Source organism: Anguilla rostrata, chromosome 5 (assembly GCF_018555375.3).
Source record: "Anguilla rostrata isolate EN2019 chromosome 5, ASM1855537v3, whole genome shotgun sequence".
In the NCBI taxonomy this organism is placed as follows: domain Eukaryota; kingdom Metazoa; phylum Chordata; class Actinopteri; order Anguilliformes; family Anguillidae; genus Anguilla; species Anguilla rostrata.
This window is the reverse complement of record NC_057937.1, coordinates 17,411,086-17,436,378: the sequence shown is the minus strand read 5'-3', so window position 1 is coordinate 17,436,378 and position 25,293 is coordinate 17,411,086. Positions and strand designations below refer to the sequence as shown.

The window sequence follows — 25,293 nt, the reverse complement described above, 5'->3', positions numbered from 1 at the left end:
CCATAGACTGTATAAAAATAGGTCCATGCATGCCAGCACTAACGGGGTCATCATTTACAGCTACATAGCAACAAGACAGTCATAAAACTATTCCAGCGTTGGGCGCGGCTAAGTCTTTAGTTCACAGTAAGCACATGTTGATCCACTAATCTTTAAACATAAAATGAATGGATCTGGTAAACGAACAATCTTCGTCTCGTATCAATCTTTCCTGACTATATTAAGATAAATGGTCTATATGTAATGCAGCCTACGTAAACAAGCAGATCATTTTGGATCGTTCGGTCTGAATTGAGTTCAATGTGCACACATTGAGAAGCACTTCACAACCACGCAAATAATAGAAAGAGGTTCCCATTTCAAACTTTATTAAGTACAGCCATCTTTGAACGGAATCTTCCGTCAAGGCGTCTGGAATATTAACACACAGATTACTCAAGAGCAGCGGCTTTCATCATTTTCTTCTCCATAGACCCCCACCCAGGTTCAAAGGTATCCAGAGACCCCCAGCAAAATTTTAAAAAGTTGTTTTTTTTTGTTAAAAAAAGGTTTTATATTTAGAAATATTTTCCCAAATTAATATATAGTCATTGCATATCAAGTCTGAACAGGGACCCGGGTAGCTTGGCATGTACCTGTAGCACGTAAGTTGGAAAATACAATGGGTATGAAAAAAAAAAGTACAACATCCTGTTCAGATCCCAGACTGCTTTTGAATGACTGCAGTACAACTTAAACACGTGAACATTTGCAGAGAATGAAAATACAAACCTCAACCGTCAATGTCTAAAACATAGGCCTATCCATTTTGGCCGTCATTTGTAATGTGATTAGCCGGGGTTTAAATCTCAGCTTTAAACGCCTACACCTCAGAACTGCATTACAACTGGAACAACAAAACTATGGTGAAATTAGGATTAGCTGTTCCAGGTGGTATGCAGTTGTGTGGTCTAGAGCTTTAAACCAAACCTGCAGTTGAATCATACAGTTCCATATTGCGGATGTCAGTTTTCACACGTGCATAATTTTGTGCAGTTTATTATTATTATTATTATTATTATTATTATTATTATCATCATCATTATTATTATTATTATTGTTGTTGTTTTTGTCGTTTTTGGCCCAACACTACATTTCCCACAATACTACACAAAATGACAGGAAGAAACGGACAGTGTTCACAGTGACACAAGGCTACTTGGATCAGGTAAAGCTGATGTTTAATGTATTTTTTTGTCTAGGATTAGCAACACAGCTGTTATTTATGAGTGATATAATACAATATTTGCACTTTACGATTGAATGCAATAACTGGTTTGATTAGCATTTAGGAAATAGACCTGGTCACTATTTTCTAATGTGTTTGACTGTCTATTAAGTTAGCTAGCTACTGTAGCTTGCTAATGGTTTGTAGCTACCTCGTTGCAAGAACGCAGCTAGACTAACACTGGTTAATACCGACCTAGCTAACGTTAGCTAATTTACACAACATCAAAATGGTGTTTGCTTTTCAGTAACCAGTTAATAGCTAACTAGATAATTAATTTATCTTGGGTCAAGGTGTTCTAGAAATATTGTCGTGGGCCCAAGATGAGCGATTTGGCAAGGCAGTCAAGTAGCTTGCAGCTAGCCACTAGGCAGGAGTGGGCCATTCAGATTATGTTAGCTAGCTACTTCTACTTGCTTGTCAATATAGGAATATTGCTAGCTGTCAAAAATGCACACACACTATTGGCCCAGTTATCTACAGTCGATACAGAATTTTACGATTCAGGTGGTTTTGCAGGGTAGAGATCGATCGCTGATCTGGTTTCTTGTGCCTTATGCAATTGACAAGATCTAGCTAGATAGCTCGGTAATCCCACCGTGTTATTATTTTTTGGATACCTTTATAAATTGTATTTTTTTAAATTAAGTTATTCTTCTAGCTATATAATTATCTAGCACAGATGTCCAGTTCTCTGGTCAGTAACGACATCAGATTGACATATTTGTTTGATGATAACAAAAATTTTAAAGCTAATAATACTCGTCGTCTCCAATGGATTTTATGAGAATTTGCGTCGTCTTAACATGAAACTGAAACCAATTTTATGTTAAGACTACACAGTTTCTCATAAAATCCATTGGAACATATGTATTGGCTTGTAAATCTTAGTTTAACCTACCAAAGTTCGAAAACGTATTCAAATTCAAAGAACTGTGACTACAGTGCTGTTAGGAGTTTAGCCTATTTCATATGAACATGGTTATTATTGTTATTACTCACTGAGAGTTGACTACTAATCCTGTGGACGTTTAGTGCATTGCCACCAGGCACAGGTGTTCATTTTATCTATACATAAAGAGAATCTGTTTCGCGATTACTATATGTACATAATTTTACAACAGCTGGTACTTCCCCCCCATGTACAGCTAAAAGCGAACGTTTATTTCTGTTATGCATTTCCTAAATGAGTCAGGAGATGGCGACATACACCTTTAGATTGTATGGAGTATTCTGAGACTGATGCTGGGACAGGGTAGGTTATATTGCCTCATAATGACCATCTTCCATACAATATGTGTGTTTGCTTTGACGATACACCGGAGTATTTGCAGTTGTGGTGGGCTTCAAGAACTTTTGCTGGAACAATTGATTGCAGGCGCATCTGTCGATTGCAGTGTCCCAGCGCGCAAGAGATGTGGTTCATAGCCTCGGCCTGAGGGCATTCGATAGACTTTAGCGTGCACGGGGGCGGTAGTGGGAGGGAAGGAGCGGGGAATCTGTACACCGCCGGCGTTGAACGCGGAGCCTGTTTGCCGCATATACTGCAACAATCCTGGACCTGCTGAACTGTCAGGACCCCCGTTAGTGGGCGTGGAGAGCAGAGCGAGCGGGAAGGATCAGGTTTATTGATTTCATTTTTAGTTATCTCTCTAACAACAAAGACCTTTTGTGCCATGAATACAACTGTAATTTAGTTCTATAAAATGAAAATAATGCAAGTCAATTGTTACTCCCACAGTCTAGGTTAGGGGCGCAACATAAAAAGTGTAGGTGTGAATTCCCTCTCCCGTCCCAGCACCGACCAGACCAACAAAATTTGTATAAAAAACTTAACATTTTTATTTAATAAACAGAAAAGAGAAGCAATTCAGGTCTATGGGAGGGGGCAGGCCAAAACAAACAAAGCACCGCAACCTATTGAGGAAGGAATAAATAAAAAAAACCCTAACAAACCAAAAGCGCACAATAACAACAAAAATGTAACCCAGCTTCCTCCCTAACCAAGCACAGAAGAAAACGAAACATTCAAAAGAAATTGCTCCCGACTCCCTACTACAGCTTCCTTATTTAAAGTTAAAGGGTGAGTCATTTGCAATATTTACATACTTACAACCTTGCAAAGCAAATAAAAAGACTAAAGACTACGACTAATTATCATTATTATTATTATTATAAGAAGAATAAACAACATTGCGCCCTTGGATGTAACACAATTCATTATTCTTCTCTCTAAATGATAGAGCCTCTGTATCTCCTACCCCCCTTTACCTCAAAATTGTACAGCGATTTGTATGGTGAAGGAACAAGATTTTTAAGCCTGTTAAATGGGAACTATTAGGTGGGCTGGATGGATTAGTTACCGACCCACTCTCAAACTGGCGAGCAAACTCTCGATGTCTTGTCTCTGATCTCGCCCCCTTTCTCACCCGGACAGGACGCCCAGATTCTGCATAGGACAGCGGACCTCATGAACAGCACCCAGTCGTTCTCATTGGCTTGACTCCAGTGAGTGTGTTTCTCCTGCTCAACTCAGAAATGCCCAAGATTCCAGTGTCACCTGTTCATTCGGAGTGGAGAGTTGCCTCTAGGGCAGTTATTGCACACTTGTTTCAAAGGGCAGTTCTCATGCAGTCCCCATACAGCCATTTATGACTGAAGACAAGTGATTTGAGGAAGGCAAATTGAGAAACAGCTGCGTTTGTATGGATGTCATGATGTATTGCATCTGTAAATGTAGGGTCTGCTGTTACACTGATAGCTGTAACTTAAGAGTTTGAAGATGCTCTCTGTTCCTCTCTTAAGTGGCATGGAGTTGCCAGGGGTCTCTCCTGCAAAGTGCTGGTGTAGTTGCAAGCTTTGGCTTGAGCCTGGCACTAAAAAACCTGAATCAGCTAACCCTCTAATCATGGTCTTTTGCTAACCCTGGTTAGTTGAATCAAGAGCTTCATTGTTGGGCTGGAACAAAAGCCTGAATCTTCCCTGACCTTTCTTGGCTAAGATCGGAGACCTAGTGTAGAGTTGCCATTTTGCAGAGAGAGATGAAGTACCAGTGTGTGTGTACGGGTGTGTGTATGTGTGCGTGTGTCTATGTGTGCTCGCGTGCGTGTGTATGTGTATGTGTGTACGTGTGCGTGTGTGTGTGTGCTTGCGTGTGTGCGTGTATGTGCCTGCGTTCGTGTGTGCATGTATACACATGCGTCTTTCATGTCTGCCAGGTGCTGTGATGGCTGAAGCGGGGGGTGTGGACTTAGGCCGCAAGTTTGTGTCAGAGTCGGAGATCGAGGAGAAGAGGAAGAAGAGGCAGGAGGAGTGGGAGAAAGTCAGGAAACCTGAGGACCCCGAAGGTTAGACCCCCTCTATATGAATGCCTGTCCTCAAACCACTGTCCTACCCCTATGAAAACCCGTCCAGAAAAGCCTTTACTACCTTCTGTTTGTCCGTTATAACCTTTGCTGTTTGTGTGCGTCCCTGAATGTGGTCCCCCTGTGCAGAGGCTCCAGAGGAGGAGTATGACGCCAGGTCTCTGTTTGAGCGACTTCAGGAGCAGAAAGACAAGAAGCAGGAAGAGTATGAGGAGCAGTTCAAATTCAGTAAGTCTCTCTCTCCTTCTCTACCCTTATCTCCCCTTCCTCTCTCCCTCACCCTCTCTCTCACTCCCTCCCTCTCTCTCTCTCTCTCTCTCTCTCTCTCCCTCCCTCTCTCTCACCCTCTCTCTCTCTCCCTCTCCCTCTCTCTCTCTCTCTCTCTCTCTCTCTCTCCCTCCCTCTCTCTCACCCTCTCTCTCTCTCTCTCTCTCACCCTCTCTCTCTCTCCCTCACTCTCACCCTCTCTCTCTCACTTGTGAGACACAGACTGGACTCAGTCACACTCAGAATGACACCTTCTCTATCACGCCCACTGCACACCTCAGCTCCAGAGTGTGGAGACAGTGGCGTGACAGTAGGGCCTGAAGAGTGTGTGTGTGTGCGTGCGTGGCGTGTCTGTGTGTGTTTGTGTGTGTGTGTATACTGCAGAGGGCTGGTTGTGTCTATGTCTATCTGTGTGTGTGTGTGTGTGGGCGCGTGGGTGGCTTTGTGCGTGGGTGTGTGTGTGTGTGTATTGCGTTGGTGCATGCATGTGTGTGGGGGTGGCTTTGCGTGGGTGTGTGTTTTGTTGGGTGTGCGTGCGTGCGTGTGTGTGTGTGTTTGTGCGTGTGTGTGAGACGGAGAGAACAGATGGGGTCTGTGGCTGCCTCTAGATCAGCAACAGGTCTGTTCCTGTGAGCGATGACTGGAGTCTGGCTTGGTTACAGCAGCCTCCCTGTCTCCCTGGTGACCACCCCCCCCCCCATCCCCCCATTTCTTTGCTTTCAGCTTTCCGTACATGTGCGTCTGTATCCCCTGCAGGGTCCTTCAACTACCATTTTCTGGGGAACAGATTATTTTTTTATGATGATGAAAATGCGGGTCTAATATTTTCCGTACTTTATTAATGAAACAGTGCACTAGTGTGATTCATGCGTGTAAACAAATTATGTCTTAAAATGTGAATTTTTTAAATTTTTCACTAGTTGAAGGAGTGCTGATTCCTGTGCAGGTGGAGAACTCAAAGCAGTTGCAATTTTTGACGCATCTTAATGGGTCCTGATGCCTCAGAACAGCGATTGGCAACGGCAGCCGTTGTCTTCATTCCAGTCCCTCGATCTCTCATTAAGAGTCTGACAAGTGAGGTGCTCCTGTTGCCAAAATAGTCAGCCTCGCTGTAGATTTCGCCGTACACCGTCTCCACAGCGAAGCGCTGGAGCGGCTGGTTAACCTGGTTTGTTTTTCTGCTTTTTAATTGCCGTTATTTTTTTTTTTATCACTGCGCAGAAAACATGGTGAAGGGTCTGGACGAGGATGAGAGCCACTTCCTGGACGAGGTCTCCAGGCAGCAGTCTCTGGTGGAGAAGCAGCGGAGGGACGAGGAGATGCAGGAGCTGAAGGAGTACAGAATATCCTTCCGCTGTCTTCCAGTCCTCATCGCCTGCGTCCATTCAGGCATTTGTTCATTCACATTCAGTCAACAAAGAATTCAAAGAGGCTTCATTCTTTGTCTCACAGAGTGAATTGCCTTCGGAATGTTGAGTTGATTAAAGTGAATGCGCGATAAAAACAGAGAGGAGAATTCTTCAGGTCCTCACTAGTACCTGAAAACGTAATCAAATTTAATCTGTGTTTAAAATGCGAATTTTACACGCGCGACAAAATATCTCTCTCTCGGCATTCGGCATGGGATGCGGGCGCAGTGGGGAGGAGCCACGCAGCGCACGCGGGGGCTCATCAAATCGTTTAATTTCGCTCGCTCGCTCGTTCGTTCGCCGTCAGCCGGGCCGTCCGCGCGCGGGCGCGCCGCGTGAATCCGCGGGGCGCAGGAGGGCCCGTTCGCCAGCTCGTTCGCACCCCCGCGGACCGTTCACACGTTCATTTGCCGGTTCCTTTATTCATTAGTCTGCGCTTTCGCGCTGACTGGAGCCGCTGAAGAGCGCCCTTGGCCATTTTGCCGCTGTCGGAAAAGCGCAGCGCCTCTCGCTGCCGCCCGATTGGCCGAGCCCCGGCAGTGGGCGGAACAGCTTTTTCCCAGTCGGCTGTCGCCAGCTTCGCTACAGCGGGATCGTAGCAGAAGAGGCTTCGTGCTGGTTTGTTCTTGTTTGGCTCCATAGGAAGGGTGAAAAGCAGTCCTGCGTCGATGTTTCACACTTGCATTCTGGGAAGGGTGTGCCCAGATTGGCGCGGTCCGCGTGACTCATTCCTGTTTGTTCAGCGCTCCCACCTGTGCTTTTTGGGGCAATATGTTTATTTGTTGTGTTTACAGAGGAAGATGGGACAGTCAGTATAATTAGCATTAGCCTGTCACCTGCTAGAATTAAACTGGAGATGATAACTCCACCCCCTAGAGTAGGGCATATCAGCGCAGAGTGCAGGCATGGGGTATAGCCAGAGCCCAGAGAAAATTAAGTGGGTAAAGCAAACACCCTCTGTCTCTCTCTCTCAATCATTTTCCATTCTTTCTTTCAATTTTTCTTTCTCCCATTTCTCTTTCCCTCGCTCTCTTCTCATTCCTTTCCCCACCCTTTCTCAGTCTTCCTCCTCTTTCTCCTCCTTTCCCTCCCTCTGACTGTTGCTCCACCCCCTCCCCTCAGTCTCTCTCATACTGTAAGGATGCGAACAGACTCTCTCATCCCCGCCTGCTCTGGGACCCGGAGGGTTCCGCCGTTACTATAGGAACTGATTGAGTCATGAAGAGCCGTACGATGCCCTGCCGCCCCAGAGACTCAGAGCAATTACCTAAGGAGGGGGAAAATGTACAGAATTAGAACTAATTAATTAGCCCTCTTTTTACAAGATTTTTTTGTATAAATAGTCAGCGTATGGTTCCCCAGATCTTATTCTAATTCTCACTGAAAGAGCTTTGATGGAGCCCAGATCTCCAGGCGTGGCAGCACAGCAGTTCCCGTGCAGGCAGAGAGAGACCTTCCCTCTGATTTAACTGCTCTCTGCCTGCGCCTGCAAAGAATGGTTCCCTGGAGACTCGCAGTTTATGACCACACCTCCCGCTCTCTGACCGGCCCTCTGCCTGGACCAGTGTAATGTCCTGATGGATGTGGGGGGGGGGGGGGAGGGGGGGTTGTCAACCCTTCTCACACCACACAAGCCTACATGTACATTAATATTTAGGCAGTTTTTCAGTCGCCTGTCCAGATGGACTCGGACAGCTAAATACGGGAGTATCAGGGCAGCGAAAATGTTATGTTTTGGCTCTGAACTCCAGCACATTGCATGTGAAATAAAACGATGAATATGAGGTTCAAGTGCAGACTGTCTGTTTTAATTTGAGGGTATTTACATCCATATCTGGTGATCCGTATAGGAGTTAAAGCCCCATGTAAATATAGCCCTTTATATACACGTCTATGCACAGTCCGTATCTGCGTCCATTTGTACATAACTAGGAGCAGACGTTGTCACGGCAACTACACCTCACGGACAGGCTGTCTGCGACGACGGGCAGGGAAGGTTAGTAATCTTGGCGCGGGCTTGCAGCAGTGAGCCGTAGTTTTTTTTTTTTTGATCTCCCGTTTGTCTGCCTCGCTCTCTTCTGAGTCGCGTATCACCGTGTGCCCTGAAGTTGTCCGAAAACAGAGGGAGACACTTGGAAAATGAATGGTTCTGGTCAAGGTTCTGGTCCTTTGCATGTGCCTGCTTCTGTGTTGCTCATGCCTGCTTACAAGCTCTGTGTGTCTGTTTTTATGTGCTTTCAATGTTGTACTATGGCTTCTAGTCTGGTCTGCTTGTTATTAATGTGTTGACATCAGCCTGCCCAGGGACAACAGATGGAAATTAGCGATCTAGCTAAATCTGGCACATTTACATCACAGAATAGTGATGTTGATCAATGTGTATTGTCCCTGTCAAATAAATAAATACAGATAAATTAGTAAGGAGGATTGGATCGGTGGTTGTGGTTTAGTGGAGAGGGACGGGTGTTTTTGGATTAGGATGGCTCTGAATTTGCGGCAGCTGATTGGTGGTTCTGGTTTAGTGGAGGGTAATTGGTAGTTCTGGTTTAGTGGAGGGTAATTGGTGGCTCAGGGTGATTGTTTCAGCTTTCTGAGGCGAACACTTTTGTGAGTGGTAGGATAATGGGGACCCTTCTTTTGGAGTACGTGCGAGTATAGGTGTGCTATTCGGAGTGCGGTGTGTCCGAGCGGCGTCGTGTCTGTGCTGCCCTTTCTGTGGTCCTCCCCTTAACCCCGCCTCCTCACAACGCCCGGAGCAGGCTCACGGCCCACAGCGAGAGCCGGAAGGAGCCGGAAAAGCGGGCGGCCCCCAAACCGACCGAACACAAGAGCCACCTGTCCCAGGCTCACCTGCTCGCCGGGGCGGTGAAAAGACGCAGGTGAGGCCCGCCCCCTTCTGCTGCAGATAAGGGCCCCGCCCAAAGTCAGCATCCCCCCTGCCTCCCTCCGTCCCTCCATCCTTCCATCCCTCACTTCTCTGATCTTCATTGTTGTTGACTAGGAGATGTTTCTACCACGTTGCTTGACCTTGTCCAGACTATATGCAGTGCTGTGCAAAAGTCTTAGGCACCCTAGATTTTTAAATATAATGTATAGTATATATTTGATCTTAGATGTTTATTTTTTGTTTTCTGCATTAATGTGTCAGTAGAAAAGACCAAATTTGAGATTTCCAAACATGAATTTTCAAAAATGAATTTTACAGATACTTTTGGATTGTAATAAAGTATATTTAGTAAAGTACTTTTCAGATAAAACTTGATCAAGGGTCTCGGATTACTGGAGAGCCAAATCAGCGAACGCCAAATCTGCAGAAGAACTGTGCAAGTTTCAAAATGCTTGACACTACAGCGATTTTTGAAAACTGCAGGACAGTGTACCTAAGAATGATGTTTTAAAGGCGAAGGGTGGTCACACCAAACATGATTTATTTATAAATATAATATTTATGCTACTTATATTATTTTTCGATATTAATAACCTTCATTTCATATTTTTGAAGCTCTTAGCTGTACAGCATTTTTTCTTTTTTTACAGGTGCCTAAGACTTTTGCACAGTACTGTAGGTCCGGTGAGGGACAAAAGGATGCAAGTTTATGGTTTTTGGATGCAACTGTAGAGCCACTACGGTGACCTCCATTCTCTCCCCTTTCAAATTTAAATTCACATATGCTTTATTGGCACAACTGTTCATGGTAAAACAATGTTTTCAAAGCAGTGAACATAAATGCATGATAATTGGAAAATATGGAACATGATAACAAAACTAAATAAAAATGGCTACAATTAAATAAATATTAATATTTTTATTGTCTGCATCCCTTCCTCCCTTCCTCTCCTTCCGTCCCTCTCGCTCAACTGAAGCTCCTCACAGTCGTCAGACAGCTCCAAGAAACAGAAGCAGGAGGGGACCGAGGTGATCGTTACCCGAACAGGTGGGTTGTAGGGGGCGGAGTCAGAGGTCTGAGGAGGCGGGGCAGTGGGGCGCCTATCATGCATTGGGTACTTTTCTAAAACCATACACTCATGCTCAGATATTTATTAGCCGTCACACAAAACTGACACTACTGCTGTGGGAGTAAAACTACAGTAACACTATCACAGGCACTTTAACATCCACACTGTAATGCAATATAACAGCAACGCTCATTATATTAATGACTAGAGTGGCTATCGGTTAAATGCAAACTACCGGACTATACAAATACACAACCTCTCAGTATTTGCTGGATAAACAAGTGTTATGTAAACGGTGTATGCTGTTGCTGGATGTGGTTCTAGTGTTCATGGTTATGTACTATAATAATTTATAATACATTTGCATAGTACCTTTCAGGTTCAGCAGCCCAGAGTTCCTTTAGTAACATTTAAAAGGTATATAAAATACAATTTAGTAACCAGATTTAGCTATAATAACGACGGGAAAATTTGGATGTGGGAAATGACACCAGTGTGAGAAGCTTGAGGTTTTGTGAACCCCGTGATGGCTGAAGCTCCAGCGAACTGTCAGTCGCAGACCTGTTAGAACGAATCAAAGACGTCGGTCTCCGCAGCGGCGCACAGCGATTGGTCCCCGTCAGTGAGCGTGCGTTAGCTCCTCCCACTTTGCGCTGGAGGAGGCCCCGCCCGGCCGTCGGGGCCGGGTGAAGCGAGCTGTGTCACTGTATCTGCGTGTCTGTTGTGTCCTCAGAGCAGGAGGCGAGTGAAGGCGAGAGCAGGCGCCCCGTCTCTGCGGGCGCCGCCCGGCCGGGCGTGGTCCACCTGCCGTCGGCCGCCGTCTGCGTGGGCATACTGCCGGGGCTGGGAGCCTACTCCGGCAGCAGCGACTCCGAATCCAGCAGCGACAGCGAAGGTAGAGAGGGCGCGCATGCGCACACAAAAACACGCACACACATACATATACACGCACACGCATTCTTGCATCCACGGTTACGTCCGTGTACACGCGCAAAAATACTGGCCTGAGTCCATGGTAATAAGGAGTGAGAAGCGAGATTTGAACCCGTACCTCTCACTCGCCCAAAGGCTCCTAAGGCGAACACATTACCAGTCGGCTAAAGGCAAAAAAAATGGCTCTAGCAAAGGATAACGTTGTTATTCCGACCCTGAGGCTTGTGTCACCTGATAGTGTTGTCATGGTAACCTGCTACAAGGCCTTAGCCTTACTGCACCTCACTGCGCTTACAAGCTAACTAGCCAAGCTACACCCAGTAAATACACACACAAACGCATCAGACATTACATTGGCACACACAAATTTCAAATGTACACAGTATGAGGCTACTTTAGGCAGCTGCAGTGTGCTTAACAGTTTGACATTTTTAGACAAACATGCACGAGCTCTTCTGAGGTTGAGGTTAACCCCCCTCCCCCCCGCCGGCCGTGTGATTTAACTCCGCCCCCCTTGCCGTGTGTTTAATTCCACAGTTTAACCCTCAGCAGCCCAGCCTCCAGCACGCAGTGCCCCGCCCCCTCCTTCTGCTCAGCCAATGAGCGAAGGGAAGACATGGGAGCGGAGGACCAAAGGATGACACCTCCCCCCTTCACAGAAAGACCTCGTCTTGCGCAGCACCAGAAGATGCTGCGCAAGGAATTGCTGCAAAATGTTCTCTACTTTGGTTTTATTTTTATTTTGTTGGTGTTTTTGTTAAAACTGGGGGAAGAGAGTGTTTTGTTAGGCGAATTTTATCTTCTTTCTTCAAGAGTGTTCTCTCTGTGTGTGTGTGATGTGGAAATTTTATGCAAGTCAAGTTTGTGGTGGGGGGAGCTGAATAAAAGGAACAGTTTTCAGAGTGGCTTTGAGTTGTGCGTGTGTTTTTTTGAAGACTCTTTATAGCGGGTTTCAAGCTGCAGTGCTGGGAAGGCAGCAGTAACACCCTGTATCATCTTGATTTATTTCAGCACTAAGTGATTTGCTTAAGTCACTGATTGGCTAAAGAGTCCACACCCCTCGTTTCCAAGGCAAAAAAAAAAGATGGGCGATCTAGAATCAAGTCTACATCCTTATTACTGTAGTCCAGTTCTCCGACCACTACACCACCCGCCCTGCATATCTGAATCTTACCCAGAAGCACAAAGGTTGGCTTATTAACAGCAGTTACACCTGCTGTTTATTCAACATAAATGCACACTGCACAATAAAATTCACTCAAAAATGCAACTGCAATTTCAAATGCGCACATTACAAGAAATTACGTTTTTTGCTGACCCTGGTCAAATAAGAATTTGAACCATTTAGATTCTGGTAAAATGTGAAATGCTTCTGCAGTTCTTGAAAGAATGTTATTAAAACTGGTAAAAGTAGATGTATCCATTATATATTTACAGCATATATGTATATGTATATGTATATATATATATATATATATTTATGTGCTATGAAGTTAAAAGTCCTTAAAATAAATTTATTTGACCCTGGCCTAGTTCTCCAGTGTCATAAAGGGATTATAAACTGACTGGATAAGAACCAACCCTTTCAGCTGAGTGTATCGCAAATAAACGTTATGATGGCGGTGTGAAAAAGATCATATGCACCACAATGAGTGGGTCAAAGTTGTGCTAGTGTGTGGACTGACACAGCCAGAGGGGTTGACCATGTATGCCTGTGTCCATGAGTGTGTGTGTGTGTTACTCTGTAAGTATATTTTTGTGTTATTTTCAGACTTCGATTTAATATAGTTTCATAAGGGGTAATAGGCTAACCCGCTAGCTATACACAAGGCGATAAGCGGTTATGCATCTCCTCCAATCGGCACAGGCCTGGACGTTGCAGCTTATCCATTGGTCAGGTTCTCAGAGGGCGGCTTGCAGAAGTGTGACATTTCACACACGCCTCACGCTATTCAACCGCTTCCCTTTGTCTCACATTTTATGTCTGAATCGCAAGTTTGAATTCCCTTCAGCTTGCACAGAATTGATGCAATTGGTTTAAAAATTTTAGTTACATCCAAAAAAATGGGGCTGGGGGGGCACATAACGCTAGCTCTCCTGTAGTATGCTGGGTGGGTTGTAGTATGTAAAAAATGCATGTCTAAGTTTGGAGCTGGGGGTAAGTTTATCAGTTTATCAGAAGAGTGTGTGTGCTTCAGTACAAACCATGATTATAAAAGGGGTAAAAAGGTACAAAATAGAAGCGTATTTACCTTTCCAATCTGAGTGAAAATCTAACTGGTGTACTTACCAGTGTGGTCATAACAGCACCCGCTCCATCTGAATGGCTCCACTGTTGAAATGCCCCACTGAACCTCCTGCAATGGTATTTCTGCTGAATACCAACATGTTATCACGGCATGGACACACGCTGTGCATGCTCAGTCTAGACCCGCTATATATATCCTCAACACAGGGATTCCTGTAGACACACACACACACACACACAAAACCTCACAAACTGCTGTCTTTATACAAACATTTGCTTACCCTCTAACCCACAGCTCTCACACATACAAACAAAAACATCTTTTCAGAAATACACACGCTGCTCTCGTAATATAATAACCCCCCTATACACACACACGAAAGCATAATAGCTCTAGTATGGACACTCACACTAAAGCTTAATGACCTCTACACACACCAACTCAGTTTAAAGAATCTTCTGACTAACTCACAAAGTGGGTCACATGTCCATGTGTACGCAGATACACACTGGCACACACGAACACGGATAAACTTGCTCGCTCGCTTGTTTGTGTGCACATGCATATGCACACACACACACATACATTCACACTCTTACGGTGAAGTAGGAAGCATACACATACACATTCACAAACACATGTATTTTAGTTTTTTTTTTGTTTGTTGTATCTTATCCTATATTTAGCAAACAATATTTCTTATTTATTTATGCTCTATCTATTTTTGTATGTTTTTGTTGTCGTTTTATTTAGGGTGAGGCCATGTATAAGCCCCTTGGGTTTCTTGCCTCTTCCTGCACTATTTCACTGTTTTTTAAATCTCTTCTGTTTCATATTTTAATTGTGCTAAATAATCTAATCTAATCAAATCAAACTCTTTTTATGTACAGCACATTGAGTTGCACCGGCTGTCGGAAATGTGCTTTATAAATAAAGTTTGATTGATTGATTGAACTCACAGGCACACATAATGACCCCTATATACTCAATACACACTCTAAAACATAACAACTCAAGTACTTACATACACACAGACAATAACATACTGAAAAATATATATTTAAAATTCTCATTTGCACATGCACGCACACGCACGCACGCACACACACACACAGTGTCTATTCACACAGACACAGTTCCTAATATTTTAGTCTCTGCAGCTGATGAATTTATTGACCTGAGTGTTAACAGAAACTAACAAGTAAACCGTAGGAAATCACCAACGTCACACCTTGACAAGGGTACTCATTTTTTTATCACAGATTTTACAATGCACTACATAAGAGATACATAAAACATTATTAACATCATTTTATTATAAAATAAAAACAACAACGGTAATAAAACAGATAACATCAGTACAAAGGTACATTCAATACTTTTTTTCTTGTTTCTCTCTCTTTTTAAGCCTTGGAGCTTGAGTAGTGTTCCTTGTTTTCTTTTTTCATTGTTTTCTAAAAAGTCTTGCATCTGGACTGGGCCGGGGTGGGGGGAGGGGAGGTGGTTAGCGGGGTTAGAGGGGTCGGTTTTAAAAATCGTACAAGGTATTAAAAACGTATTTAAATTTTTCATGCAGTTTGCTTTGTTTGTTTGCGTGTCTTTTTATTTATTTTTTTATTTTTGTAAACAGCGAGGAGATTTTGGCAACATGCAAATCAGTCCCAGGCCTCAAGCCTTCACTCTGGCGCTTTGTTGCTAGGCGACAGGTTCCTCTGCTTGAAATACTGTGTGACCTGCTGGGGCAACTCCGCAAGCACCGATTTGGCTAAAGTTTCCTTCGGCGCCTGAAAGACAGTAAAACCCACAAAAATACCAGTATCAAATTAAGCTTTTTTCTTTTAGCATTTTCTATTGGGCTGGATTCCTTTTAGCTGAGTCGTGTAAACTCAGCTAGGGGCCGCATTCCATCGCTTTAAAAAACACATTCCTTCTTTCCCTGTCTGGTTGCCTTGCTGTTGACCTTGCTGTGAAAGGGCTAACTGGTTGCTATGACCGTACGTTCAACTTGCAATGAATGATGAAAACCTAATCTGTCTTTGGCCAACGATGCTTCCTTTGTAAAAACAAACTGCACTGTACATAACTGAGTCTCACAACACTTTGGTCTAAACATATAAGTGAAATAAATATCATTGCGTAAGTGTAAGTAAGGATGAAAAGAATGAACAGCAGACGCATTTTGTAAATGTCACAAATAAGAAACGGAAAGGTAATGTAAAATGAAGCTTAACGATACCGAATATAATAATGAGCCATTCAATTATATTTTAAAATATTATTTATATGCAGTTGTCCCAAAAAGATATTATAATTAAAGTCTTATCAAAGCAAAACAAAGTTAGAGTGTATAGGTGCTGAGGGTTTCACTCAAGAAAGATGTTGACTCAAAATGGTGACCTTCACTTCCTTGTTTAATTGTGACATGTTCAGAAGCAACTGAGGAAAGGAACAAGGAAAATTAAGATTTCAATGCTGCCGGATATAAGCATTGCTTGTCTTCATTCCCAGAACTCCTGCGATTGTTAACTGGAGATCAAAGTGTATCATGGCAGATTCCCTCATTAGTTGTGTTGCAGGGAAACCTGGCAGGGGCAAGCATGTTTTCTGCCACCCCGCACTTCCTGTATGAAATTAATTTCTCATTTCCTGTGGATGGGCTGGAGCCAGGCTTTGGTGTCTGCTCTCTCCTCCTGTTAAGGAAGTCACATGGGGCCCAGAACGCCCACTCCCACTCCCACTCCCACTCCTGTTCACACAAGCACAGCAGAACTGGTGTGAGTCCAGAGCAGCCACAAGCAGCCTCGTCTCCAGGCACTAAAAGAGCTCTGATCATGTGATCTCTGACATCACAGAGCTGGACTCTGTGACAGACCTCAGACCTGTCCTCTTAAGCTTCAGCACTATTGTCAGAACTGTCCTCTGATACCACAACACTGATTCCAGAACTGCTCATAATCCATCCTCACAGGCCATATTATGTGTGATAATCATGCCTTCTGTTTTCCTGTTGACCCGCCAGTCATTTCTATCACATATTTGACAGAATTTAGATTAAAGTGGCCAGGTTCCTGTGCAACTACATATGTCAGTATTATGTAAGTACTATGTAACTACATCTTAATACACAGTACTTACTTATGGAGACCACTCAACACCTAATGATGTTGTATGTGTATATTTCAACAATGTATTACATACATTTAAAAGCTTTTTTATATGCATTATTTAGTATTATCAGTACTTATTCCAGATATTATCTTTTAACACAAAATTGTCAGGGGCAATTTCATGAGTTATGCAATCTCCATGCCCTTCCTGGGAACTATTCTTCAAACTAATGTTCATTCTATGCTGAAGAATGTCACAGTACACACTTATTTTCCCTTAAAATGTTAATTAAAATAAATGCTAAGCTTCATGGCAAATTGGTTTAGCTTTTTCCGGTCCATGTAAAGACCTAGCCAGGTGAATGACCTTAATAAAACTAGAAACACCGCCTCGCGGTTGTATGCCTCAGCCAACCAGTTTGGATATAAAATATCATCACTTCACCAAGGCTTCATGCATGTGATAATTCACTCCTTCCCTGGTTCCTTTTCCTGGCTAGATCAATGACTCTTCACATATTATAATTTCTAGTCACTCAGGGTTGCTTTCCAATGGCTCTCAGCACCTAAGTCTCGGAGGAGAGCTTGTATTTGAAAGGGCACAGCTTAAGTACAATCTCTAAACAATGGGGCCTAGCCAGGAGGAAAGGCTTCATGCAAGTGATAATTCACTCCTTCCCTGGTTCCTTTTCCTGGCTATATTGACCATTTGGATATAAAATGTCATCAAGTCATCATTTTATCCTATTAGACATCTGTGAGAAACTGTCATAATTAGCATATGAATTCTTGAGTTATGGCCAAAAATGTGTTTTGTGAGGTCACAGTGACCTTGACCTTTGACCACCAAAATCTAACCAGTTCATCATTGAGTCCAGGACTTTTGTTGAATTTGAGAACTCAGGTAAATGGTTGAGTCACGTGACTGGACCTAAACCACCAAAGTCCAATATTGCGTCACAGTGGGACGCAGACTGGACGGACGGAGGCAACAAAAAAATCCCTCGCCGTGGAGAACATCATGATCACTTGACCAAACAACTGAGCATTCAAACCATATCTCACATAGTTTTCAACTCTCAACTGAAGGAAAAATGAGGGGGAATGGAAATAATCTATAAAAGTGAATGGCAGAAGATCTTCCAGAGCACTGACAGCCTCTGAGCTCTAATTACCTCTAAAAAGACTGACAGGATGAAGAGAGCACAGTGATTGGTCCACAGCTGTCTGTCTATTAATGAACCGGTAGGCCCAGACACTTTTAGTGATCGCGAAGGCCAGCTTTGATCCAGCCACAATCTGCCGTGTACCGTTAAAGAGTAAGACCATTAAAAATGTGCCGGGGGACAGGCCTCCATTTCCCACTGCACTGGACACACTCCTATTGAACACTGGCTTTTGCCAATGAAGAGGAACATCAGAAGAGTGGACGGACGCGGACTGATAGCTAGGAATCCAGTAGAATGCCATAGAGTGAATGTACCTTGGGGTGCCAGAGACAATTACATTTACCTGTGGCAGACCGATGCGCTGACACTAAAAATTGTATGGCGATTACAGCCTCGCTCGCTGCGGCTGGCGAATACTGAAATCTATCAGATACAGGCGCGAAAGGCCGATTCTCAAATGTGACTAAGGTTGCGGAGTGAAGTTTTGTGTGAATTGCAACTGCCTCTCCTTGCTATGCTGTGTACGATTAAACCAGTTTTAGACCATTTCTCATTTACCAAAAGCCGAAAAATGTGTGCCAACACTAATTTCTACAAGACACCTTAGTCACATAAAATTGGGAACAGAAATGCCTTTGTTGTATTTCAATTAAAATATGTATTCGAATCTGTCCACCATAATGTACGTAATACAACCTAGGTTGTTTTCCTGTTTTCCCGTATGATTTCACACCTCTGTGCCATCATTAAATGATCTCTTAAATATATGCTCATGGGCTGCTGGGTGGCTCATCCAGTTAAAACGACATGCTGTGGTGCAAGGAGGAGCCCCGTACTTTTGAGTCTCGGATCGAATCCAGACAGTGCCAATGTCGACTGAGGGTGGTAGATCCACAGGGCGATGTGCAACTGACAATTCTCTTTTCTATGTTTGTGTGGCTTTTTGTATGATAAGTTGCTGTAGAATAGTGCATTATTATTATTATTACTGAGACTGCGGAGGGGGGGAAAGTAAAGGGAGGGGGACTCACGTTGCGGAAGTCCCGGAAGGGGACAAACTGCACAATGTCCCTGACGGCCTCCTCGCCCGTGTACGACCGCAGCACGCGGTTGTCCCCGTCCAGGAACTCCATGGCGGCGAAGTCGGCGTTGCCCACGCCGATGATGATGATGGACATGGGCAGCTTGGCGGCCTGCACCACGGCGTGGCGCGTCTCGTCCATGTCGCTGATCACGCCGTCCGTGATGATCAGCAGGGTGAAGTATTGCTGTAGGGTGGGGGAGGAGAGAGGAATGTACCATCAGAACAGACAGGGGGAGGGGGCCTACAGAGTAGTTACCATGAGGGGGGCACAGAGCAAGAGAGGAAGTGAGACTACAGACCAAAACAGAGAAACACTCCCACAAAGGGATGTTATGGAGCAGAAGTGAGTAGATGCCACAAAAAGGTACCAGTCCAAGTTTGTTAAATGAGCAAACAAACAAACAAACAAAAAAAACTGATTTCCCATGACGCCCACGTGGGCAAACAGCAGCGTTCTCTGTAATTTCTCACCAATTTAAGGGCACAGCCACAAGACTCCACACGAGAGCCTGCCCGCAAACCTGTCCCCCTTGCCCCCAAACCCTCCGTCTGCCCGGGACATATGGGACCCTGTCTCCAGGCAAGCTGAGCCCTGCAGAGCTTGGACCGGAGTGGCGGTCGCACAGATGCAGATTTAGCAGAGTTAAAGAGTGACATTCGCATGCATGCAGCCAGCACTAATCTGGAAGGACAGAGTGCAGGCCTGTGCGGTTTCCCTTCAATCAGCAAGCCAATTTCACTCTTTAGCCAATTAATTATTTAAATGAGGCACTTAAGCGCCAAGACACTCTGAAGACCAGCAGGCACCGTGCGGCCATACAGGCCTCAGCCTGAACTCCAAACCATCTAAACCGTCTGCCCCTACAGAACAGGTACAGCCATTCCAGAGCATTCCACGATATTCAGCACGTGTGCTGAAGTCCTGCAGGAGAGGGCGCGAACCGTAGGATCAGGGTCGAGCGCCTTCAAGGCCACATCCTTTCAAAAGATGAGGAGTGGAGTGGGTTTCACTCGAGCGTGAGAATCCAGCGACGCGTCCCTGTGTAGCGGCCCCATTAACCAGGCTGTCTCATCAGTCCTCTCTGTTGACCTTGGTTTGCTCGCTGTAGGCAATGACTTTCAGGAAAGATCCTCGCTCAGTCGTTTTAAAATGAGATTCAAACATTTTGGCGTTTTGCCTTTATCACTGAAGTGATGCTGTGTGCTGAAGATGGTCTTATATACCAAACTATATAGCGTCACCACAGGTGTACAAGCTAATTTGGGAGGAACACTATCAGTCCCTCGATTACAGGCAGAATATTAATGAGTACTTCATTCAAGCTGGAAAAATCCAGAGTAAAAGACATTTTAAATTAATTAAAAATTATTTCAGCCCTTTGGGAGAAAAAAAAAACAATTGTCTAGAGCTAAAAAAAATTTCTCTACCAAAGAAATAATTTAATAATGTTTGTCTATCCATCGGTTTGTCCATCTCTCCTTGACAAAATACTTTTGGAAAAGTAATGGCTGGATTGCCATGTAATTTGCTGTTCACACTGATACTCCCAAGAGGAAGAAACCTATTGACTCTGGTGACCCCATGCGCTTTCCTTTAGCGCCACCATCAGGCTAACCATATCTTAACAAGTGATGACAGGACTGGTAAGATATTTACTTTCATGCGAGAGGACGTTGTTGTACCTTGGCAGAAGTTGGCACTCTACTGAGTCCATTCTTTCTAGTTAAGGGCTGAGATAAGATGGCAGTCCAGTGCTACAAACCTACAGCCTCCTCAGTACCCATCATGTGTCCTAAGATGCTAAGTCTTGGGAATATGAAAAGGGAGCCAGGCAGACAAGAGAGAGAAATTTACAGGGAGAAAGAGAGAGAGAGAGAGATGGAGAAGGAGAGGGAGAGGGAGAGGGGGGTATGGGGACCTGGAGAAAGTGATGAGAAGAATGAGAGGATCAAGTGTATGTTTTTTTCTTTTTCTCCCTCTGTTGCTCTTTTTTGTCATGCCAAAAATGGTTTTAATTGAATTGAGCTACAGAGATAGCGAAACAGAGGGAGGAGAAAGAGAACAGATGGAATGAGAGTAGAGGAGAGCACAGAGGAATAGAGAAAGGGAAAGGCGACAGAACCAGAGAGAATAGCAAAGCCAAAATAAGAAGAATTAGCTGCGCTAACCGCTTACCCTCTCCCCCCCCCCAACAACAGCTTGTCAATGCTAATTTTAACATGAAGAATATGCTCAGACCCGCAAGGCAAGTTGAACTGAACATCGCTGTGCCCTGCCCCACCACCGCCTGAGCAGCCACAGTGAAGCGCAGGGCTTTCATAACACCAAAAAATTTACACAGCTACAACACGCCAATCAGTGACTCACTGCTATGGACCAACCACGATGCGCTGCGGTGGAGAGTCAGGCCTTTTCATTCGCTTGCTCAAACAAAGCCAGAGACTGACAGCTCACTGTAGCTCCGCCTATTATGGCATTCACAGAACTCCTTTTCCCATTGCTAGTGAACGATCTTCTCATTCTATCCTCTTTCCTGAATCGTGCATTAGAGTGAACGGTGAATTGATAAGATCCGACCGCAGCAAAGTTGCTCTGACTTGACAGCTCTACATGAGCTGCCGGAGGACAGGAAGGGGAAGGCGAGGGGCGGGGGGAGGATGGGGGGGGGGCTCTGTAACCAGCCGTGGCATGACAGAGTGAGGGCCCCGGGTGGCCTGTCTGACACGGGCCCTGGGCACTGAGTGTGCGCTAGCAGGGAGCTGCAACTGCTGGTGTGCAGGGCTCTCCAGATACAGGTTGCATAGCGAGTGGCTAAGCTAATGAGACTAGAGCTGGGCTGCTCTTTCCTCCAGCCCATCACTGCTTTTTTTAAAAACTGAATCAACAACAGCTGGGTTCGGTGACTGGTAACCTAGCAGATTCCTGACCATTGTGATGACTGAGCTTATGATTACTGTGCCCTGCACAAGTAGATAGGATGTGTTAAATGCAAATTACCCCACTTGGTTCAGTACTGTATAACTTATCTACTTATTACTGTACCCTGTGACGACTGTGCTGGTGACTATTGTGCTCTGTGCGCTGTGACTGCTTCTCATGAATGCGGTTACCCGTGCTGTTATCTGTGGCTGCTGTGCTCAGGAAATAGCATTACGCAAGAAGAGAACTCTTCCGTTGTTCAGACAGATCATTGTTCTAAATGGGAAGCAAGTTGATACCATGCGAGCACCAGAACAAGCCACAAGACATGAGCAGAACAAAAACAGGCCCAAATTCTACACTCTTGTCACTGGGGGGAAAGGAGTGTGTTCTGACAGGAGAATGTTACTCAGGGTCTACCACACTGACTCCCCAAACTCATTACCAGAAATCAGCATCATTATGGTTTTACAGACAGAATTATGCTCTCTCTCTCTCTCTCACATATACACAGACAAACACAAACATAAACACACACAGACACACACGCACTCCTGTGCAGACACACATACACACACAAACACACAGCCACTCAGTTATAGCCCACTGTTGCTTCCTTTGTGAAAGCCCAGTCTTTGCCTAGTGTACATGACAACCCGCCCCCACTCCCCATCACTGATTGGTTGGAGGGGCCAGCAGCACTAGCTGGTGTTTGATAGAGGCCCCTCCCTCCCCTGCTGTGCCCTCAGAAGTCTGTCCCTTTAATGTACCAACAGGCCTGCTTATTAGTGACTCATTAAGGGACAGGGACATGCACACACACACACGCACACAGACACATGCACACCCCAGACTCTTCCCCGCTACAAATGCTCATTCCTCACCCTCTCATTAGTGTCTTTTATTGACACTAATTCTCATTCCATTGGAATTCCAGTATGACAATTCCTTTTCTCTCTCTCTCTCTCTCTCTCTCTGTCTCTGTCTCTCTCTCTCAAGCACTCAAAAGGCGCCACACTATCGTAATTTCTCAAACGATTCCCAAAGATGCACTCTGCTGCCCGCCATAAAAGGACGGGTGGTGCAGTGCTGTGCCACCACAGCGGTGAGCTACGCGGGCACCGTGCCCCGTCAAGGCCTTCTCCCCTGACCGCTGACCTCCACACTCACTGTGGGGGGCGCTAGTGCTAACATGGCTCCCGCCCCTATGTTAACACCTCACGACACGCGGTGCTTAATTAGTGACCTCGAAGGTCCGCTGCGACATCATCGAACGCGGAGCGAAGCCGCGACGCTCCCCTCGCCTCTGGAGAACACGAGAAGAGGGAGCCAACTGCCTCCGTCTGCAAGCTGACAGGGAGCAATTAAGGACAAAAAAGGCTCCGCGCTGTTTTCCCGAACCTTCAAACGACGCGCTTAGTAACGGCACGCTATTATCTCCTCCGCCCAGGTTGGCTCGGCCTGTCTGTGCGCGGAGACAAGCTCAAGTACGCTAACCGGCTGGAAAAATTCTGTTAAAGAGCCAGAAATGAAGAGTTGAGCTCATTAATTACCCCTCATATTCATCTTCAGGTGGTGAGTTTCGTATGCAAAGGCCAGCTTCTGTCTGCCTGCACTCTGAAAACCCCCCTTTGAGTTCTGCCTGACAGGCGGGGCGTCAGCACCCCCTGGAGGAAGGGCGTGGAACAGTTTCCTCCGGCTCGGATCGAGCAGCAGTACAAAACGGTCCAATGAAGGTGATGATGCCGAGCAAGAACATACATTTTTTTCCTGATAATGGAACTCGTCTTCGTAACAGAACTCTTGTTCCTCTCCCCCTGTTTTAACTTCTAAATCTGTCTCTCTGTTGTTCTCTCTGTCACTCACCCTGGGCCTGCTTTCTTGCCAGTTAATTTTCTCTGCATCTACACATGTGGAATGGGTTCCCATGACAACCTCCCAGACCGTAAAACGCAGCCCCCCCCAATCCACCCATCCCCCACCTGCTCTTCTATGATAATAGGGCCCCCATCAACCCCCTCTTCTTCCCCAGGGAAACTGTCAGTCCCATGGGTTGCCACCTTCAAGTTGGGCAAGGTCATTACCCCCAAAATCCCCCCCAATACAGTAAAAAGGTCACCCGAGTCACTAGAGCCCCCTCATCTTTTCACTGTCAAATCCTTCTCTGAGACACTTCTCTTAATGTCTTGCTGCAGGCAGGAGACCATGTTGGTTGTGCCTTTGAGCAACATCTCATTAGTGTTTAAAAACAAACGAGGGGAACGGGGGAAAAGGGTGAGAAAGGGAGAGAAAGAGAGGGACCATTTTGTGCGCTGAGCCTATTCTCTATAAATAAACCGTAATTGGAAGGAAATTTTAATGGCTGCCTTTCTCCAGGCTGATAAAATGAGTGGAACAGCGAGTGTCTTTCAAAGCAGCTTCGGTACACTTTGAACTGATAACACGCCCGCCCATTCCTGCTCTTTCACATAGTACAATTAGGCCCCCCATTTGCCCTGCTGTGTCTCTCTGTTCAGCCGGTTTCTGCCTGCGTCTCCCTGTGCAGCCTGTTTCTGCCTGCGTCTCCCTGTGCAGCCTGTTTCTGCCTGCGTCTGCCTGTACAGCCTGTTTCTCCCTGAGTCTCCCTGTGCAGCCTGTTTCTGCCTGAGTCTCCCTGTACAGCCTGTTTCTGCCTGAGTCTCCCTGCACAGCCTGTTTCTCCCCGAGTCTCCCTGCACAGCCTGTTTCTCCCCGAGTCTCCCTGCACAGCCTGTTTCTCCCTAAGTCTCCCTGCACAGCCTGTTTCTCCCTGAGTCTCCCTGTACAGTCTGTTTCTGCCTGTGTCTCTCCGTATAACCAGTTTCTGCCTGTGTCTCTCCGTGCAGCCTGTTTCTGCTTGTGCCTGTGTGCCAGTGGACAGTCGAGGTGAGGAAACTGAGATGGGGTTCAGCTCTTAAAGTGAAATAGTTGGTGAGCAATCCTGCCACTAGGGGATGGCTCTTGTGCTGATTTGCAAAATGCTCATTCTCACGCATGCGAAAATGTGTGCGAGGACAAGCATGCATTGTACACATGCACACACACTGTACACACATACACACACACGGGGCCCCACTCCCTCCCTCATTTACTGTACCCTCCCACTGACACACTGGCCTGTATCCACAACAGCAAGGAGCCTCATTAAAGACTACATCCACAGAGGAGTCACACGGCAACCCCTGGGTGTGTGATTGATCGTAGTGCATGCGTGTGTGTGTGTGTGTGTGTGTGTGTGTGTGTGGGTGTGTTTCTGCGTGTGTCTGTGTGTTTGGAAGGGGGGTGGTCATATGCAAGGGAGTGGTCAATTCCATGACCACAGAAAAAATGTGAGCCAGAGCACCATGAGTTGAAAACACTAAGGGTCTAATAACCCTTGACTGTGGTCAAATAACCCAACTGCATTTTAACCGCCTCTTCCTGCACCACGAAACCAACACAGAGCACCATTGTCACCGGCGTTGAAAAAAAAAAACCAACTGGAACACGTTCAAGTAAAGTAGCACGCTTTTTCCATTTGAACATTTTTCTATTTTTGCGCTGCTTCT

General features: G+C 45.4%; 2 protein-coding genes across 3 annotated transcripts in view; one reads left to right on the top strand and one right to left on the bottom strand.

Moving 5' to 3' along the window:
* The first annotated feature begins 1,077 nt into the window (after positions 1–1,077).
* On the top strand, positions 1,078–12,103 carry psme3ip1 (proteasome activator subunit 3 interacting protein 1). 2 transcript variants are annotated; one of them, XM_064335451.1, is made up of 9 exons: positions 1,078–1,207; positions 3,705–3,775; positions 4,486–4,614; positions 4,762–4,860; positions 6,121–6,243; positions 9,055–9,187; positions 10,173–10,243; positions 10,999–11,160; positions 11,736–12,103. In XM_064335451.1, the coding sequence occupies exons 3-9, from the start codon at positions 4,494–4,496 to the stop codon at positions 11,738–11,740; spliced, it is 714 nt and encodes a 237-aa protein (XP_064191521.1). In that variant the 5' UTR covers positions 1,078–1,207; positions 3,705–3,775; positions 4,486–4,493; the 3' UTR covers positions 11,741–12,103. The 2 variants fall into 2 exon arrangements, with proteins under 2 accessions (XP_064191521.1, XP_064191522.1); XM_064335452.1 differs by lacking the exon at positions 1,078–1,207 and adding an exon at positions 2,858–3,350.
* A 2,581-nt stretch (positions 12,104–14,684) lies between these two features.
* Positions 14,685–25,293, bottom strand: part of cpne2 (copine II) — a 45,826-nt gene continuing 35,217 nt past the window's right edge. Inside the window, exons 15-16 of the mRNA XM_064335450.1 lie at positions 18,755–18,991; positions 14,685–15,231 (exon numbers count right to left, since the gene is read on the bottom strand). Coding sequence (XP_064191520.1) covers positions 15,124–15,231; positions 18,755–18,991 — 345 coding nt within the window. The 3' untranslated portion in view covers positions 14,685–15,123. The remainder of the gene's footprint in view (positions 15,232–18,754; positions 18,992–25,293) is intronic.

Bases quoted from the DNA above. Each gene is read 5' to 3' on its own strand.
- psme3ip1 (XM_064335451.1), top strand. From the start codon at position 4,494: ATGGCTGAAGCGGGGGGTGTGGACTTAGGCCGCAAGTTTGTGTCAGAG. The intron at 4,861-6,120 runs GTAAGTCTCTCT...ATCACTGCGCAG, and splicing joins TGAGGAGCAGTTCAAATTCA to AAAACATGGTGAAGGGTCTG. The intron at 9,188-10,172 runs GTGAGGCCCGCC...GCTCAACTGAAG, and splicing joins GGGGCGGTGAAAAGACGCAG to CTCCTCACAGTCGTCAGACA.